The sequence below is a fragment of the Pseudonaja textilis genome, chromosome 2 (genome assembly GCF_049901715.1).
Source record: "Pseudonaja textilis isolate UNSWEBS1 chromosome 2, rPseTex1.2, whole genome shotgun sequence".
In the NCBI taxonomy this organism is placed as follows: domain Eukaryota; kingdom Metazoa; phylum Chordata; class Lepidosauria; order Squamata; family Elapidae; genus Pseudonaja; species Pseudonaja textilis.
Window position 1 is genome coordinate 65,547,595 of NC_141991.1, and position 20,991 is coordinate 65,568,585.

The following is a 20,991-nucleotide window of genomic DNA, read 5'->3' on the forward strand; positions in this document are numbered from 1 at the left end:
CCAATAGATTTTTGCACCCTGCGGAATTTGTGATACCATGACAATTCAGGGTTATGTGTATGTACATATTCCAGTTGTCTGTGCTGTTGAGATACAAGTATTGGCGTTTCAAACAATAGCATCCCTTGATTTGTTCTGAGATTGTGTATTAATATTGTAGTATAATATGAAAAGGAGTACTAATCTAATAAAATGTAAAATTAAGAAATAAATGCCCCTGCATTTTACAACTGATCCAGAATTTAGCAAACAACCAATGCATAATTAAATAGAATAACAAATGGTAAGCATTCAACAGATTCAGAAAAAATAAGAGAAACACATATTTTTATACATTAAATAAACAGTAGAAAATCTGAAAAAGCAATCCCTGGTGATCACTCTCTTCATTACCAATTTTCATGTATGTGTCAAAACCCTAATTCATAGATTGAATCCTGCTTTGATTATCGACTTTTCTTCCTAATGTTTTTCCCATAATTGCAGGGTCTGCTTTTTTTCTGGATCAACCAAGTATTCATTGCCTTAACCACTAGACCAGTTCTGGCTCTAGGACAGACAGATGCACATGCATGCAATTGTTAGTCATTTGCTTCTGTGTCATATTGTTGAACAACCCAAGCATTCTCTTGACTAACTATTGAAAAGTGGGAGTACTACTATACACTCCCATTTTTGGAGGGCAATCGTCTTTATAGTCATAGAAAATAGCTGTACAGCAGTGGTAGTCAACCTGGTCCCTACCACCCACTAGTGGGCGTTCCAGCTTTCATGGTGGGAGGTAGGGGTTTTGTCCCCTACTTTATAAATCACCATTACTGTGGAACCGGTGGGCGGTTAGAGAAAATTTACTGCTACCAGAGATACAAAAGTGGGCGGTAGGTATAAAAAGGTTGACTACCCCTGCTGTACAGGAACACTTCTTATACAGTAAAGTCTTTCCTAAATTTAAAAACAAAGCATCCATTTCTACTCTGTAATTCATGATTGAATTCTTTCAATCCCCACTGTATGGAATGAACCAGTGAAGAAACTCAAAGTCAGTTTTCTAAAATTATGTAATATTCTGGAACATCATAAATGATAAGCTTAAAACAATAGAAGTAAATGGATGAGAAATATATCTGAAATATCTGCAGTTTTCAGACACAGATCCATGATGGATCAGACAAGATGGGCATTCAGTAGATGGTATTAAAACAAACAAAAAGGATCATTCCAAGGATATTTCAGCCATGACAAAACTATTTGTTGATGCAGTTTTAGAACTCTGATGTGTAGGGTTTTGAATTGTCAAATTAAAAGTAGATACGGAAATTGTTTGGGGAGAATTTCTTATCCAGTTCTACCATTATTGTGTAAATTGTCCAAGTTTTCTCTTTGCTGTACATTACATTATTTCAGCACTTCCCTGGATTAAAATTATTAGTCCAGGGAAGTGCTGAAATAATATAATACAGCAAAGTTTCACTTTTAAACAACCCACTATTGAAGAATCACTAATTAAATTCAATACTTTAAAGATATGTGCATTGTTAGAAGAAATATCCTTCTGGGTTCAGTTCCAAGTGGGGAAAAAGGAAACAGGGAGGCTGTTTAGAAGGTTTAAAATCACATGGCCTGGAGCTCCAGAGTGAAAAGGAAAGATGATCACATGCTTCAAGGTGAAGGAAGAGATCAAGAAAGGGGCTGAGGTGCTGAGAGTGCCTGGGTTTTATAACCTTTGTTGGGATTTGAATTGGAGCTTGTTTCTAATTGGTTGTCAGACTCCCATGTAGCCATGCGGGGGCAACTCTGTAGGCTGTCCTGAGTTCCAGGCTTGGTTGAGCCTTGCTGGATGATGCACTGAAAGGGCTTTGGGCAATTGCTATAGTTTTACCTGGAGATCTTTGTTATGTAAAGTATTCTGACCCATGCCTTAATGGCTCACCCATTAACAAAGGTGGGGGTGAGTTTCTACTTCTGAGGTGAATTCCTGCTTCTGAGTTTCTACTCTTTTTAGGGGAAATATTCTGCCTTTTTATTATTTCCTAGATATTTCAATTTTCTAGGATAGGAGTGGGTGCTAACTTCCTACAGCATAAAGCCCTATATGACCATTTTGCCATATAGCTAAAAGCTGACTAATAACCTGATTTCAAAATTATTGGAAGTAAATTTTACAAAACTCAAGCCAATTTTTGTAGTCACAGAAATCATTAATACAAAATATTTCCACCACCATGCTTTATAGCTGCCATCAGGTTCTTCTGGTGAGATGGTGTTTCTGGTTTTGATCAAACATGCAGTATTTTGGTACTGTGGCCAAATAAATCTTTGCTTCATCTGTCGGAGCACATTATTCCACAAATCCTGGCCTTTGCCTAGCTATTGCATAAGTAACTATATGCTCTGCCTAAGAATGACATAGAATAATTGAAACTTCAGCCAAAGTTCAGTTCTTTATTTGCTTGTACCAAATAGACAGAATCTTGCCAGACTAAACCTATACTACTCTCACCCTTAATCGATATAACCTGGGAACTTCAAGGAAGTGGTTGTCTAGCTCTCTTCTCTTGTTTCTGATCCAGCTCTTGCATGTTATCTTGTTTCATCCTACTCCTTGGAATGTGTTCCTTCTTTCCTGGGAAACTGCTCTTTCACTGTAGTGTAGTCCAACGGATATATCTCTCTTCATAGGCACAGACTGTCACAGTGACCTTTAACTTTGCCCCATTCTTTCTGGGCAGCAGAAGGTACACCTTCCATGTAGATCTAATTTATGCAACTTCTTTCTAAAGGTTCAGTCATGCACTTGGACATCAGTAATGTTGAGAGCTACCAACAAGTTACAGGATATTTCTGTGGTTCTTAGAGAATTCTTTTAGCATTGTGTGTTCTGCTCTTGCAGAAGGCCTGGCCTGAGCAAATTGGCATTTGTTTTAAATCTCTACTTGTAGATTTTCCAGGCAATGGAATAATTGTTGTTGAATCATTTGACAATCTTTTTAAATCCCTTCCCAGACTCGTAGGCATTTATAAACTCATTGGAGCCACAAAGAGTTTTCAGTCTAGTCATGGTGATTTCAAACACTCTAATAACATAGAGTAAATCCAACTAAACACCTGAGGTTTAAATAAGACTCCCAGATCCTTTGTACTGTTATTTTTAAAACACTTACACTTGATATGGTGCTCCGGATCCTAATTTTAGTTATTTGAGATTGTGATAGATAATAAGGGTGTACTTACTTTTTGCAAATCTGAAATTTGCATTTATCTTTATCTAAATGAAACAATTGACCATACAATGTAAATGGCATGTGACATTTATTTTATTTTTTATCTTGCAATAGGATTGAAATGACCAAATAATCTTGTCTGTTAAAATATTTTAAAAATTTGAATGGGGTGGACTTAAGTTTTTCACATGACTATGCATGAAATCTTTGGGTGAATTCTTATATTAACTTTGAATGAGATGACATCAATATACAGATGACACCCTACTATTTTTTAATTGTGTCCTAGCATTATAATTTATTTCTTGAATCAGAGCTGATAATGCATATTGCATTCTCATAATAATCACTTGTATAATTCTGGATTTTACAGGTAATCCTCGGTTATTAACCACAATGGAGACTGGCAACTTGATTGTTAAGCAAAGCAGTTTGCTTAATTTTACTTCAGCTTTGTTTTACAGAACTGTGTCCATGAAGGTCCTAAATGCAGGGTTTGGTCTCAAATTTAAATTTTTATCACTATGTGAAGCAGTAGCTAAACAAAGATTATATATATATATTCAGATTTCTGAAGCACAAGGTATTTTAATAAGCTCCTTCTGTAGATTGGTACATTAGTCTATTACTGATTCTTTAATTACATCCATATTATGTGATAAATACAGGATGTCTTAATATCAATTTTAAAGGTCAGATGCTTCAGTATACATTTGCTATATTCCAAGTACATTTCTAAGCCTAATTTAAAGTATTTTCTTTAAAAACCAGAATGGTCTAAAATATCTATCAAGTCCTTTCTTTGTGTTCAGAAATTTGGTGCCATCACAGGACTTCTGGTTTGAGCTTCTTCAGCGACAGACTGAAACCTCGTGTCTGCGAGGCTTCAATGTGTGCTCGCCGCTGGAGCACCCCGAGCCGGCTGGTTTCAGGGCTAAGCCACCCCGTAGAGGTGGTGAAGAGGGGGGAGACTGCCAGCAGGGTTGAGGGGAGCCGCATCTCTCCTCCCCAGCTGTTCATCACTCCCTTTCCCGAAGGCGGTTGCAGTGGTGGTCAGAAATGGCCACCACAAAGAAGAACTTGACCGGAAAAGAATGTGCAGGAGGAAGATAAGAAGAGAAAGTTTTGGTTGACCGGGTCAAACAGCAAAAGTAACAAATAAGGTACCCTGGAATTGAAACTGTTAAAAAACAATAACATTGTTCCCTAAGAAGATTTTTAAGCTGCGAAGGAGAGAGAAAAGGGAAAATATTTGGTTTTCTCCTTTTCCTATACTGACAGCTAAGAGACTTAAGCAAGAAATTGGAAAAAAATCCACTTTGACATCAATAGGCATTTAATGCTGAAAATAAAAGGTCAAAGGGATAATAAAGATTTCTGGATAATTAAAAGCTTTTGAAAACAGGAAAGGAGAGAGGAAGAATAAAAGGGCAGGATCTGGAAGGGAGGAGATTGCCTGGAATTAAAAAAGAACTTACAGCAAAATCTCAACAAGACTTCCAAAAGATACATTCTAACTGAAATATCGCAACAAAAACCCCAGGAAGAGAAAATCAAAAAAGAAATAAGAAGATATAACTCGGGACTATCTGGATTACTTGATGATTTCTGGATTCTTGGTTATTGTTTTGAATGACTAAAATCAATCGGGTGGTTGTTTAAAACTTTTTAAAATGGCTCCATTTTTAGAAGAACTGAAAATGGAACTTAAAAAGTACAAAGATGCACAAGAAGGGAGAGGTTCTTTTGGCTTCGTATTTCAGTTTTCAGAAATGGAGATTTGGAATTATGAGAAACAACAAGAAATGCCTGCAGAAGAAGAAGATTGCGACAAAGAAGAAGCCATCTTTAATGAACAAGTAATCTTAGATGGGTGGAAAAAAGGAAAGTGAGGAAAGAGAATGGAAAGTTTAAGATTGGGAAAAACAACTCCCCCTCAAAATAGAGTGAAAAATAAGTATAAAATCAGAAAGCAACAGAAGAGGGAAATGCAGAAGAGAGAATTAGAACTAGAGAGACAAGGGGGTAAAAAGGGGAGGGAGAAGATGAGAGGGAAGAAAGAAAGGAAAAGAAGTTATAAAGGACAGAAGCAAAATATAGAGAAACAGGGCCTATTTACAGATAATAGGTGAAAACTTAATGGAAAAAGGGTTTCTGCAAAGGTACATAAGATAGTATGGTTATATTAGAAGCAGAAATAATTTTAGAAAATATGAAACTATGATTAAAATGTCTGATAAAATAGCTATCGTAATTCAGTGGAATGCTTGTCAATAAATAAATGTAACAAAAGGTATATTTAATGATTTATAAAACGTGAAGAGAAATAAGGGAAAAATTAATTATGGAGATGATATGTGTTTTTAAGGAAGTATATTTAATTGAAAAGTGTTAAAGATGTTACGGTTTTAGTGATTATTAATGATAGAACTGAACTGGAGTGGAATGAGGGTTTATAATTACATATATTTACAATCTTTCTTTTTTTAAAAAAAGAATATAGTGTGTATTATAAGAATGTGCCAAGCAGAATTCGATTGGAAGTTATGTATTATGTATTATATTGAACGTCATAAACTTAAGGTATATATTGAAGTTTAAATAAGAGTTGAATGGATGTAATTAAAAGATATAAAGGTGTCATACTCCAATTAGTAACTTCAGGAGAAAAATTTTTAATGAGAAAAGATAATATGAAATTGAAACAGAACAGACAAAAGTATAAATATAATTATTTGAATTGAGATGAGATAATCAAAATAAAATTGAGAAAATTAAAAGAGGGGAAAATCTATATAGAAAATGTAAAATAGTATAAGATATGGAATAGAATACAAAAAGGAGCATGAAATTGACTTTTGTGTCTGTATAAAGAAGTTTAATCCGGGACCATGCTATTTTCAAAAAAGATGTTTTACTTGTATTTTGTGTGTGAAAACCCAAATAAAACTTTATTTAAAAAAAAAAAAGAAATTTGGTGCCATCATGACTTTGGCAAATGGCTATGGAAGATAGCTTTTTTTAGGTTGGCAACTTGGCTTTGGAATGTGAAGTTTGCACAGTACATTATTTTACTGAAAACACATCATTCGGTCCAGCTAATATTCGTCTAAATGTTCATAATATTCAAATATCCACTCAAATTTAAACTGCTGATTTAATTAAAAAATATGTAATGTGTCCTTAAGTTCATATATCTAACTAAGAATGTATGTGTGGAATTTCCATATTCATTGATGGTAGTTTAATTATATAATTAAATTATATAAATTATTATGCCATACCTGTGTTATTTAACAGGCAACTTGAAGTTTCAGGTTATATAATTCCCATAAGGCTCAAGATGGTCAATGATCAAGAATTCTGAGAATTGAATTCCAAACTATCTGGAAGGCGTTAGCCAGATTCAGAAGCTCCCTAGAAGCACCTGCTGAGCAGGTGATCTTTCTGAAAAGTCAACATCCTATTTGTCTGTATTTTATATCCAGAGAATAGAAAGGTCCTTAAGTTTGGAACAACTAGTTGGGATAGGATTTGTATTTATTCCTTAGTTTTAGTCTCTGTATTTTGATAACCTTTTTTTGTCATATTCAGGTCATGCATGCTTTGCTTGCAGAAGCAAAACGTGTCAAATCTGAAGGCCCAACCTGTACCATGAATGTGGCACAAGCATGATCTCCACTAGTTATGCCTAACGGATGGTTTGGGGCACACAGAGGCAATCCTGAAGTATTTTTTCTTTTCTTTTAAAGAACTATTGTTGGGACAAGGAGTAGGAAAGAAGGTATTAGATGTGCAATTTACTGCACTTTAATTCATTCTAGGATCCTACTAAAATCACATTAAACCCAAGCAAATTATTTGTAAGTGAGGCACTATTGCTCAATAATGCACAATATGCTTTACAAGGCTGAGATGGCAGATCCTATCAAAAATCACTGAGATTAAGAGATGTTGGTGAAAGAACGTCATTCACAGTAGCTGACACAAATTTAATCTGACCTTGCTGAGAAAACTGTAGGAACTTGTCCAAGCAATTTCTGAGAATCGGACGTGACTGAGTAGAAAAAAAACAACTGTAAATTACTAACAAAGACATGTAGGGAAAGGAGATGGATCCCAAATTGACAGTAAGCAAATGAAAATAAAATCAGTTGGTGAAAATTTTGCCAAAATTTATCAAATCAGTATATTTGATAAATACTTTATACCAGCAATGAAGAATGTTAACGACGAGAAACGTGAATTAAAATAAGGTGCATTGTGTACTATCATTCCCTTACCACTGTCTGCTTTTTTTGGGATATTGATCTTTTAATAAAGGATATGACTGATGTGGGAAAGAAGGCAATCCTGAGAATTCAGTGAGATTTACTCCTCAGTAAATATTTTTGTGCACTTTCCTTCCACCTGAGGGAACTTAAAGTGGTCCATCTTTAGGATTCTGGGGCTAACTCATAAGAGATTAGTGTGTCTTATATGTGGCTGGTGGTTTAAATTTTCAGCATCTGTGTGAATTGTGAAAAACTTTTGCTTTTCTTAGAGCACTATTATTCTGAGATGTCCATCAAAACAGGTTGCAGATAGATGAAAACACTCGTGTAATAGAGTACGTCATTACAAGTGGCTTAGATAGCTTAAAAAACAAACACCAAACCAGACAATTGAGGCCTATTGGTTCAATTATAGTATACTTTTTACCAGATTCTGAAGGCAAAAAACACATTTTCTACCTTCATGCCCAGCTTGGGATCTTTTGAATGTTTGACCTAAATAGAAAGGCAGCCTTTAATTCTTTCCCAATCTAGAAAGTACTGTATATCTTTTTTTCCCCTGATGCCCAATTCCAGCTACCATTCTGCTACCATTTCCAGGGAGGCATAAACATTCAAATAAAATAAAGTAAAAGTTGATTTTATTCTGTCTACAAAACTGGATCCAGCTTTCTGGATTAGCTGGGGTTTTGTTGGTGGTTAGGCTTAACCAAAAAAGTCCCCATCCAATATTTACTTTTCTCCACCAGATACTAGCAGAGAACTATATCATACAGTATCTATGCAATGTTCCCCACCCCCCAAAAAAGACTGCTACAAGCCTGTATGGTTTAAATCAGGGGTCCCCAACCACTGGGCCGCTGACCGGTACCGGTCCATGGAACATTTCCTACCGGGCCGCCGGTTTGCTGGGCACGGCCATCTTGTTTGATGAGAAAGTGCTTCTGGGTGAGCTTTTCCGGTTGGAAAGCGGCATTTGGGTCCTGAAGGAATCCTCGCGCCTTAGTTTCATCGAAGGGGGGGGCTTTGAACGAAACTAGGGCATGAGGATTCTTTCAGCACCCAAGGCAAGGCGAGGCGAGCGACCGTCCCGAAGCGAAGCCCATCGACAAAGGTACAAAGGAGAAGTTGAAGGTGGCAGGGAGAAGTGGGGGACGGCTGGCTGGCTGGTCGCTCGGCTCGCCTTGCCTTGGTCATGCGCACTGATGCCGGTACCGTTCGCAGATCATTGTGTGATGCCGGTACCGGGCCATGGCACAAAAAAGGTTGGGGACCACTGGTTTAAATCACTTTTGGCTGGGGAATTCTGGCAGTTAACATCCACATCTCTTCAAGTTGCCAAGGTTCAGAAACACTTGCTTAAGATGAACACCATTTTATGTATTTCATGAAACTATTATGAGCAAGAAAATTTTCAAATATGGAATGAACTAGTTTACAAGAAAAATCTAATATGCCACATTGTGGGAATTCTGCTGTTTCTTTCTGTTCTGCCTGCTATATGCATGGTTTTAAGTTAACCAATGCAGGAAAGATTACTTGGCTGCCGTATCTCCCGCCCCATTTCATTGTTAGCTTTTTAGATATTAAATATTCTAATGATTCAAAATAATAGCATTGGACAGCTAGACAACGTGCACTCCAGTTGTAGAAAACTTCCAATGTGATTTGAAGATATTTGGTTTTTTAGAATTGGAAGGATGACACATCTTACCTTGTATTGCAGCAATGAGTGCCCCCAGCTCTGAATCAACCCTAAGTGCTATAAATTCATTATGTCCCCTGCTTCTCCAATAAAGCACCTACCAATAATCCAGATGAATTCTTGAAAAGTGTGGGGGGGAGGCAACGAGAGGTTGGTATCAGCAAGCAATTTATAAGATTGTCAGCAGCTAGCCTTGGCCTTAGTGAAATTCTCCAAGCTTTCTCTATTGTGACTTAATAACCAAAACTCCAGTTCCTTGGCACTTATCATATAGGCTGCAATTACACTGTTGATTTCTGACTACCTCAGCATGAGCATCTGCAGAAAGGTGCGAGGGGGAACAAATGAACCAGCATGCAGGTAGATATTTGCATCAACATCAGAATTAAAGTATATAACTGGAGTTTTGACGATAGTGTCACTGAAGTTTGCTCTGGATGCTGCTGCATAGCTTATCGTACATAAAATATGTCACAGCATCTTCAAAGAAACAGAAAATCTGATCAGTTTGCCGATAATGATATCATACATTTCAAACCTTCTGGGATGTACGAAGGGCATCCATCTCATAAGATGGAGGATGAGGCAGGATACCTCCAGAAATATAGTTCGGCAGTGGACCATACTCATTTGTTGAGACAGAGAGTGATATGTGACAAACAGTATCATGCAGGCAGCAATGATTGCCCAGTCATGCACCGATAAAAAGTGGGTGGGGGGAATCCCCCGCAACACTTGGCAGAGTAAAGTAGCTAGTATCACGCATGGGGAGATGATAATCCCAATTATACTGCTAGAAGGGTGAAACCAGTGTGTTTCGGTATAATATTCAAGGGCAAACTTAAGTCCAATAGAGCTCAAAAAGTAACATATAAGAGATTCTAAGGCGGGGGTGTCAAACTCATGCCATCACATGACGTATCAGGACTTCTTTCCCCTTCGCTAAACCAAGTGTGGGCGTGGCCAGGATGTGACACATCGGACCCGTGGGCTGGTAGTTTGGCAGCTCTGCTCTAAGGGAATATGTGCAAATATATATAAGCCAAACAGAGATCCATGGTAAAATAACAGCAGGAGAGAGAACTTGTGCTAGGAAGGAATTCCAGCATTTGCACTTTTTTCAAATGCACTATCATTGGTATGACAATAGCTTAACCAGTACATGAACTGAAAAATAATAGGGCTCTGCTGTGGGATTGTAAGATTATCTACAGTAAAAGCAATCAGATTTCTGCAGTCATACACAAGGAGCACTATCAAATACACCTGTATCGGATGAATCGGGTGACCAGCTGCAGCAAGAACCAAACCTTTAGAGAGAGGCTCATGTTTGCAAACACGTGAAAAGGGTTAACAGTCATGGAATGATGGACTTTTAGTGCAGCAAGAAAGAATGGAGTCACACTCCACATTTGATTTTAAATACATAATCTATGACACAGCAGATGTGCAGTTTTACTCTTCAGTAAGTCTATTTTACATGAGGACTCTCCATAAATATGTCTTTGTAGGATGTAACACATATATCTTCATGTGCAAAGAGCACAACTATGTTTGATGCAGCCAATTGGGGGTAATTCTGTTGTGTGTGCTTGTGAAGAAACAAAGAGGTGTGTGCTGTTCATACGTAGAAAGTGTACAGAATTGCCTGTGCTGAAGAAATATCTGTCCAGAAAGATTATTAGACGCAGGGGAGAAGACAATAAGAGAAAAGATTAAAATTTGCAGACTTTATCAGCATTGCTCTGGTTGGCTATCAGAGGCCATGGACTACCTGTTTGAAATGAAACTGCAGCTCTTATTACTACTAGTAGGATCCTAGCAGCAATACTGTACTTTACGGTGTGTTGATCTGAGAGAATAACATTCCCTGAGAAGTAAGGTTAACACAGCCACATTGAATGACATGTGCAATTTCTGAAAACGGACAAGGGCTGTATCACACACAGAAACAGACAAGGGCTGTATCACACACAGAAGCTCTGCCAATTTTGCAAGGGAATATCTAGTTCTCAAAGCAGAAGAAACTTCTTGCTCCTTCGTATGGGGAGCTCCTTGTGCACCTCCTGCCCTTATGAAACTCAACAGTGTTGAAGCAACATGTAAGAAAGCGCTCAGGAGCAGAGGGGGTTCCATCATGCTACACCTGCCATGAAGAGGGCCACGCCCTGGCACCAAGGGCCCAGTGAAGGCAGAACAAACAACAGAGAAGATGGATTTTTTAAATAAAATAAAAAATTAAAAAGTCCTTTATTGGGTGCAGCCTGGTCCCTGTGCCACGCTGGGCCTTGGCCGAATAAGACTGCCCCTGGGCTTGGGGCGGCTCAGTCAGCATCTCCCCGAACGTCGAACACTGAGAGGTGAGGGACACGGGCTGTCCAGGCCCTGCCTATGGGCTAGGGGTGGGGAGCCCCATGGGGAGGGGGAAAGGGGAGGGCTGAGGGTCAGTGAGGTCAAATGTCTCTCTATGGGTTTGGGGAGAGGGAAGGCGAGGTGTGGGGCCCTGCGGATATACCAGGGCTGCACCGCACACCTCACTGAGCTGCACTCGAAGTGGTTTTCTTCAGGGTGAAATTGGTCCAGTTCACAGCCACTTTTTGTCGGGTCTGCTTGGCTGAGTCCAGGCAAAACCTGCAACACAGGGGGAGGGAGGGATGTAAAAGGGTGATGAATTCCAGATCGGAGTAGTCATTTATTTTTACAGTATAGGCATACAAATCTATACTTCATTATCTTCCCCATATGTACACACAAACGTTAGTCATGCCTTTGTCTATAGACACAGAATGAGACCCCAGGAACTTTGTTAGACAGCTATTTTATGAACAGTAACCAATTTGAGACCACAGACTGATTTGTGGATCAGAGAAATTGATTGTTTCAGACATTTCCCCCCTCATTCAGTTCCCTACTGATAATATTACTTTGATTGCTTCTCCTTGACAAGTGCACATGTGCTTTTCCCAGAACCTGGGATAGAGGTACTGTATATGCCTGGCTTCTTTTCAAGGTATTTATAGAGTACTCAATATTGCAGAAAGGAATAATTTAGGCTGCATCAGCAAAGCCAGAGGAAAAACAGTAGACGGATCCAGGCCTCTCTTAGACAATTACTGTAATTAATTAATGTGCAGATCTCAACAGACCTCACAACTATTAACACTACTTTACAGTAGTGCCTAACAAATAGGATCCTGTGCTCCCTCATACTTGGATGCTGATTCAGTGGAGAAATCAATCTTTCTGAAAATCAACATCCTCCTCTTAGACTTTCTTGGCTTTTATCCCCCAAACCACCAGCAGTTGCCCATCAGTCATTCTTCATCAAAACTAATATTTGTACATAGCCAATAATGACATTGTTAGACTCTGATGACTTATCAACATTGGACAAAGCCTTTTAGTTCTGAACCTGCATCAGAGGCCATTTTGAATGGCTGAATAGCCAGAGAGAAGATGGTTAACTGCTAGGAAATTTTTACTTATGGGCAAGCAATGCTCACGGGTTTGAATATAACAATGTTATCGTGTCTTCTGTTGTACTTTCTTTTTTCAGGTAGGTTGCCAAATACAAATGTGCATACAGGTAGTGTTAGGTAAAAGCTTTAAATCAATATCCAGAGGAAGATGTTTTTGCTTTTAGTGTTATTTACTGTTTATGTTGACATGGCTTCATGGGTGTCACTGTGCTAGGCTCTATCTTGCAGATATTGCTGTTCGCAGAGTGTAAAAAATATGGTTCACTACTGTATTGCTTCTATCTGGGTGAATTTTTCTGTTGAATGGATGGATAGCAAATAACATTTAGCATGGATTCTCACTCCATATACTTTTGTGACCCTATAAATGAGGGAACAAGGAGTTTATTCAAGTCTCCTTTATTCCCTAGGATGAAACATTAAATATGTTTCAAGTTTTGTTTTACGGCAACGTACTAAAATGCTTCAAGTGAGACTACCTTGTATTGAATTTCAAATCAAAAGATTTGATTTGATTTTTTTTTTCATATTGTATTTGATAAACACGCTTAGATAGTAGGTGATAGAAGTAAAAGTGGAGATGAAGCAGTATATAGGAAAACTGGAGGAAACTCCGGGTTAATAAATTGAAGGCTCTAAAAAGAAGGAAAAAATAGGGCCAATTTGAAAAGAATATGTGATGCTTGCCATACAGAAACACAATAAGTGATGGCTTACTAGAGGCTTAGAAAGTAGGAAGCTTTGGGACAGATTACCATAAATAGGGAGGTAAACAGAGGAATAAAATACAGAAGATGTTGTATATATTGTTCAGTGTCATTTTATAGTTTCTTCAAAGGAAATGGCCAAAATTTAACCAGAGCTGGAAACATGATTCTTTCAATTAGCAATTCCGGTCAATCTTTCCTATTTATTAAAAATATATTTACCTTGCATTTATATTACAAGATTTAGCTATCAAAGTGCCTGAACAGAACACTAAGATAGGCAACACTCTTATCTTGGATGACTTGCAATATCTAGTTTCATTTTAATAGGAATGATTTGAAAGAATATCAATTGAGAGCAACCCTCAAGCCTTACTAGCACTGATTACCTAGTTTTGTAATGAAACGTGTAAGAAAACAACCAAGCTCAGACAGCACCAAAGATCTCTCGCTTACTGGTCTACCCATTAGCCATGCTTTGCAAACCATAACAGCAGGAATTGCACATCAGAAAACCTAATGAAATACACGGTGATGTATCATGGTATATGAATTCTGTCTTGGTATAAAGAGATGCAGGTTTGGGCGTATTTCCCCCCTTTTGTTTTCTTTCCATCTTTCTCCCCCATCTCCTTCCATTCGTCTGACTGCTTTTTTTCCCCTCTGTTCCTCAAAACATATTGAGTTGATCTTTCTTCTTCTACTATATCTCTACCATCACCCCCAAATTCCCTTTTGCCTCTCCCAACCCACAACAGATAGGCCTTCCATTCCCCCACTCCCCCCAGTGCCTAATCGGTCCTTTTTCTTTTAATATTTGCCCTTTGGATAATATCGAAGTTCATCCTGCCTACAACTCTCTCAACCTCTTCCTTTACCCTGAAGAATTTTTTTTAGCCCACACGGCAAGGCAATGGGTGCAAGGTGTACTGCCCATCTAAGATAACTTAAAAAAAAAAAAACTGGATTAGAGACAGTGGATATCCCAGAATGCTGTGGGATCTGTCTGGGCTCTGCATTTCCAACCACCCCTGGAAATGGCTGAAAGAACGCTTCCTTCACTACTAGCAATAGAGAGTAAATAAACGATCATCAGCTACTAAATTCATAGGGAAAAAAAAATAACTAGGAAACTCTTCCTTTCGGCATAGTGCATCTGAACTTCTACTTCCTAACCGTCTTCCTGATGGATGATGCTTACAATTAGGGATCCCGAGAGGCTGGTGTGCGTACCAGAGCACCTCTTTGCAAATTAATACTTTGCAATATGAAAGAATATTATTTTTTCCATTGCCTTTGAGCCAATCTCATCCTTGCAATAAACAGAGTTCAAACATTGTGTTAAGCCGTAATATGGTTTGGTGTAGAGTTGGGCAACAAACTAGCACTGTGATTTATAAACTCTGGTTTGTCGCTTCATATATTGTATGCACTGAACAAGCTGCGGCTTATTTAACAAACCCGATTCATTTGTTGTGACATTTGGATTAGAGCTGCATGCCGCTGATCTCCTTCCCATGTGGAAGCTGAGGTTAAAAGATCCCAAGGTCAGTTTTAATGGGACAACATTAGATTAGATTAGATTCAACTGTATTGTCATTGCCATGGATACAGGCAACAAAATGCAGTTAGCGTCCAACCAGAAGTGCAAAACAACAGTAAAACATCTTACCGCTTGAAGTATTCCACTTCTCTGTCAGTCTCATCCATCTCCACACTATCCAAGTCTTTGGGCAGGAACACGTCATCTAGCAATGTACAACACAAGAAGGTTAGTGATTCAAAAGAAAAGTCAACGGTGAGGATCTCCTTCCCTTGAGAAGCACAGCATGTGCTTTCTTATGTATGAAATGTGTTGAAGACCACATCCTGCAGGTTAAACAAAGAAAACAAAGTGCCTTCCACAGTTTCATTATAAGTTATCCTGTACTCGTGTCGCAGCAACACACTTGGCAGGTTGAGGTGGAAAGAAAATTTTCTGGGCAAACACGAATATGTGAACGACAAATTCCCTGTGGCCCTCCTAAGTTTCATGTGATTCTCAACTTTAAATAAATCCATAATATTTTTCACTCTAACAACTGCAAGGCAACAACTGTATGAGAGTAAAATGAAAAGCAGGGTTTAGCAAGAGGCCCTCCAGTTACTTTGCACGCCCATCCCAGAATCACTGGGCATAATGGCTGGCTTGGGAGGGAACTGAAGGCCCTGTATATTTTGGGAGCTCCGGGTTGTATTGAGCATTCATGTTCTCTCTCTCCTTTTTTCATACACAATAATTCTTTCTCTATCTACACACCTCTCTCCTTTGTTAGCCACATCAGCCCCTGCCAAAATATTCCAGCCTCTCAAAATCTTGCATGACAATGTAAACTAGGCATAAAAAGTATTTATAGTTTACTTCCCTGACTCAGTAAAATTCTCCTTAATACCATGTTAAGGCCTTTCTGTAAAGCATGCTAAGATTCTAGGCCAGCCATCCCCGATCTTTCATCATGCAGATTCAGTGGGACTGCATTTCCCAGAATTTATTTATTTTATTATGAAATGTATTTGCTGCCCATTTCGTGTCAAATGATTCTGGGGTACTTACAGAATAAAAACATGAAAAAAAAAACAATTAAATTCATCAAATATAAGATAACAAAGCAGATAAAATGAAATCCTTAGCACAAGATGGCAAAATCCAGATACAACGGGGACGGGTGTGTGTGAGGGGGGGATTAGCTTTTCCTTAGTTAGCCACCTACACTGAAAAGCTCCCCCATTGGGTCCCCAAGCCATCGGGCACAGCCAGGTCTTCAGCCTCTTAGGAAAAGTCAGGAGGGAGGGAGCCAATCTCACCTCGGGAGGAAAGATATTCCAAAGGGCAGGAGCCACGGCAGAGAAGGCTGTTCTCCTGGACTCTGCTAGCTGAAATTCCTTAAACGACGGGATCCATAATTTGCCCCCTCTGCTGGTGCGGGTGGGGTGGGCCAAGTCCCATCGGGGTGAGATGGTTCCTCAAGTAGCCTGGCCTCATGCCATGCAAGGCTTTAAAAGTGAAAACCAACACCTTAAATGGCACCCAAAAGCAAACCAGCCATCAGTGGAGCTCACGAAGCAGTGGTGTAACATGGGCCACTCTAGGGGCCCTAAGAACTGCCTTTGCCAATGGGATCAATCTCAGAGAATGCCAGCTTGGAAAAGGCTGCTGTAGCGCTATAAAATGTGACTGTGGAAAACTGTTTATACCATCCCGGAGGAAACCTAACAACTCTCCTATTTCAGTGGCCTCCCTGATTTGCAAACATCTGACAGTGATCAGTGATCATATATGTTTGGACAGATTTCAGGCGGTTCTAGAACTCTAGAACCCTTTGGAGTGTAAGTGGCTTTTACCTAAAGAATAGTTACAGAGCAAAAGAATGGAGAATATCTGATACTCACCAATGGAAGGGCTTGCTTTCTCCGTTTTGTTCCTACTCTTCTTGCCTTTGCCCTTCGGTTGAGGCAAATCATCTGGGATGGCTATGTGGGGGAGGTGCCGGTCTCCAGGGCCAGATAGACCAGGCTCTTGCTCAGTCTGATCACCTCTGCCTTCCCCTCTCCGGTTCTTCCCCTCAATGCTCTTCTCTTTGTCTGCCTTAGAGCCCCCACAGCTCCATCCCTGGCTCTGTCGCAGCCCTCTGGCACCATCGCCTTGCTCTGCATGACTACTGCCTCTTGGGGCTTCGGAAAGGTTGCCCTTGGAGGGATTCTTCTGCCCCATCCCCTTGGAGCCAGAATTATCATTAGAAGAGATAACTTCCCCCTTCTTGGCCGGGCAGCCCTGTCGCTTACCCTTCCTCTGCTTTCCAAGAACGGGCACTTGTTCTAGCGCTTCCACTCCCCGGCCCAGCGCTGCCTCCTTGGATTCATGGTTAGCTCCAATCTCTTGGGGAGAGTCTGTTGGCTTGGGTGATTGTACCCAAATCATACGAGAGAGATTGGGTACAGCATTCAGCCTTTTCACCACACCATTTTCGGAGGCCGGCGGCGGTACTACCTCTCCAGGGCTTTCCGCCCATCGAGGACCAACTTCGTTTCTCAGTAACGAATGATTATGGGGCGCATTCAGGCTAAGCGGAGACAGGTCAAGGTCAATCTCTTGCAGCTCAGAGGAGCCATTGAGGTGGGAGAGAAGGTTCTTCTGTTCCAGCACGGCAGCTTTTTTGGGAAAGTCATTCACATCTAAGTTGAGATCATAGACGCTGAAGCTGGCACGGATGGAATCCTTGATTGTGTTCTTGATCTCCTGTAGCCGGCTGCTCAGGAAGCTGTTCACTCGCTCTAGTTCTAGCTGGGGCCACTCCAGAAGCTTTTCTTCAGGCAGTTCCTGATCTTGACCTGTAGGCGGGCTTCGGTCCACACGCTTCTGAGCCTCAGCCTCCAGCTGGGCCTTTTCCTTCTCCTGCAATACCAGAATTAGCAGCATGAATCCCCCAATAGCTTCATCAAATCAAACAGGCACTGAAAGGGGAGCCCTGTGGCGGGATGAAGGGTAGTAGTCAGTCCCAGGCTAATGAATTGGCCTCTGCTTTTCAGCCCGTCACACTCAACTCTTACACAGCTAGGCAAGCGCTGCCACAAACCACAGAGCATACTAGGGAATTGACCCTGGAAACTAATAAGATGGCATATACAAAGTCTCTGCTATAGTAACAAACCTTAGGGAAGAGACGCACTGCCAGCAATTTCCCACAGCAATTTCCCACAGCAATTTTCCTCTGTATACAAGTCCCAAGACTCCTACATCCCTAGCTCTAAGCTCAGCTCATGGCAGTGCAATATTCAGGAAAGAAGGAAAGTTGTGAGCAGAAAAACAAATATAAACTTTCAAACTGCCTGACCCAGTTCAAGGTGTAAATAGCTGAAGTGCTTGCTTAGTTAACCATAGGAAAAAATCCTCAACTCATTCTAACTTCTGGTTTATTTATATATTACAGGAGGCAGATCAGATCCTGTAGCAAGAGCATGGACTTTATTTATATCTTTCCACTGGAAAGTGACAGTAAAGCTATTTTATCTTCCATGCAAAGGTAGTAGGGAAATATTTTCATGCTTCAAGCCAGTTGCATTTAGTGCTGTTCTCTCACATTCACCTGTTCAGGTTGGCAGGCCTCAGGAAGAACGTAACAGTCTGGCTTGGTGTAATGTACCTTCATATTTTCAGCGTCAAGAATACCCAGATGGAGAAAAAGGCTTTTGGATTAATCCCTAAAGGGTCTACAATACTTTTGGAAGACTCACACACATATTTAATAGACTCCTGCTACTAAACTCAGAGTAAGCCATAGGGTATTTTCAAATTTCTGCAGATTTTTTTTTTTTTAAAGAGGGGGGCTCACAATCCATTTATAAGTTAAAATGTTAGCAGCTAATTATGTCATACATTTTTGAAATTTATGTTAACATCGAGCACCGAGGTACCACTGTATTTCATTTCATCAAACCACTTCCCTATCCATACACCCAGATTCAGGGACTACCGCTTATATTTCCGAGGCAATTCTTTACCCAAACCCACCCTTATCTGATATATTTAGATTTCAGGAAGGCCATAAAGGGCTAGCTCTTTCCCCAGGTGCTGAGGGTAGGATGAAATGGACATTTGTGGAACATTTGTCTCCGAAGCATTTTGGTTTTTTTTGTTTCTACAAAAGCTTTAATTACTTCTTGGCTTTGTTGCTGTTGAGAGCTGCCTAGAACTGTGTTCCTAGAGCCATACAAATCTTTTAAATAAATAAACATCCATCTGTTATGTAGTGTTCTTACGTCATTTTGCTAGGTCTAGGGTGCTCATTTTCACCCACTCCTCACATGGACCCAAACCCACCTTCTTCTTCTGCTTGTGGCGTGCACGCTTGGCAGCCTTAGCACTGTTCAGAGGTTTCGGCTCAGTGCTGTTAATGTAATCCAGGAGCTCATCCACGTCCCGGTGGTCTACAGCTGGTTCTCCCGAGCTACTGCTATGCCCCAGCTTTTGAGGAAGTTCCTCTTTCCTCTTGGTCAGCCTGGAGCGCAGTTTTTCTCGGATCTCAGCATAGTTCCGGCTTGTTGGAGCAGCTGGAGGCTGTGGACAGAGTTGATTGTTAGTTGGATGTCAAACATTGAGTTGCCACCCCAACGTTATTCCCGAGGGACACCACTCCTATCTTTCCTGCTCTGTCCTTCTTTGGCCCAAATTTTTGCTAAGCAAGTCTCATCCTTCTAAGCCAACATTTCTCAAATTTGACAACTTTAAGATGTGTGGATTGGGGAATTCTGGGAATTGATGTCCATGCATCTTAAAGTTGAGAAACACGCTGATCTAAAGCATTTGCCCTCATTGTCGAAGAAACCCCAGTTGAAATAATGGAGAACAAAATGTAACAGAATTCAAAACTTGGAACAAGTCCAGGTAGAGTAAAGTCAAGTTGAGGAAGGCCAGCACTAGAACGAGAAGGGGAAATGCAGTGCCTCCATTGCCAGGAAGGTCTCCTTCCGAGCTTCGTGTGAAGTCTAACAGTATAGATTAGGGATGGTTGCTGGCAATGCTTTCACTTACCGCGTTGTGGCCAAAGAACTCACAGTAGCAGCAGTCACAGAATTTCCCATCTTTCTGGGTAGTGGAGGATGAGGTGCAGGAGCTACGCTCAGAGCTGCTGTCCTCATCCTCCCCAAGCCCCTCATCTGCCTCACAGGACTGTGGTGCATGGCAGCTTGTACCGTTTGGGAACTTATGACCCTTGCAGGCAGGGTCCCTGTGAGGGAAAAAGGGGGAAAAGGAGGTAAGAAAAGGCACCCACTGGATTCTCAACTTCCAATGGATATGCTAGAATGATGCCTAAGGTCTGTAATGTGTTGAATGAATGCCAGCATAATAAAGTCACATCCAGTTAAGAAAGAAATACTGTCAGTAGAAGGTTTGTCTGACTACAATAGAAAATATGTTTGAGAAACAAGGTTGCACTTCCTCTAAAAGAGCAAATCTTTGGGCCACAGATTCTTTCCCAGACCAACTTACCTCATAGGACGGTTACAGGGGGAAAATAGGAGGACAGAATGTGATGTTTGTTATCTTGAGATAATTTGTAAATCTTAGACTTGCTGAGGTTGAGAAATGATAGTTTAGGTGATATGTCACAATTAGGAAAAACCCAAGCCTACTCTTATCCCTGAATAACTTTAGACTAATCCTTTATTCTTATCTTTTAGGCTAATTATTTAATTAAATTACTTCTTGGAACCAGGTTTTTCAAAATTTCATTCTTTCTTGGGATCGGTTGAAAAGTTATTATTAAAGCTACCAAAATCTTGAAAAATATTAGGATCCTTCCCAAGGGAAGTTTACACTTTATGCTGTAAGAAATATATGGAAAATATTCGGTAACCAATATAGTGTGGGTCCTTTATAAATCAAGAATTTAATTAAGATCAACTCTAATTAAGAATAATGGAAGACATATTCAGTTCCTTAAAACACGATTATCTTAGACCAAAGTGGCTCTGTTAAAGGAGTTTTAAAACTTTATAAAATTTAAGAATTTGATTTATTTCAGAATTCTCCTTGATAGCTTTGAACAATTTATTATTTGGACTTGA

General features: G+C 39.9%; 1 protein-coding gene across 2 annotated transcripts in view; it reads right to left on the reverse strand.

Moving 5' to 3' along the window:
• Window positions 1–10,620: 10,620 nt before the first annotated feature.
• Window positions 10,621–20,991, reverse strand: part of FAM193B (family with sequence similarity 193 member B) — a 37,871-nt gene continuing 27,500 nt past the window's right edge. For both annotated transcript variants that reach the window (XM_026726382.2, XM_087924178.1), the window contains 5 exons: window positions 19,955–20,150; window positions 19,244–19,480; window positions 16,816–17,818; window positions 15,059–15,134; window positions 10,621–11,831 (listed from right to left, as the gene is read on the reverse strand). In XM_026726382.2, coding sequence (XP_026582167.2) covers window positions 11,735–11,831; window positions 15,059–15,134; window positions 16,816–17,818; window positions 19,244–19,480; window positions 19,955–20,150 — 1,609 coding nt within the window. In that variant the 3' untranslated portion in view covers window positions 10,621–11,734. The remainder of the gene's footprint in view (window positions 11,832–15,058; window positions 15,135–16,815; window positions 17,819–19,243; window positions 19,481–19,954; window positions 20,151–20,991) is intronic.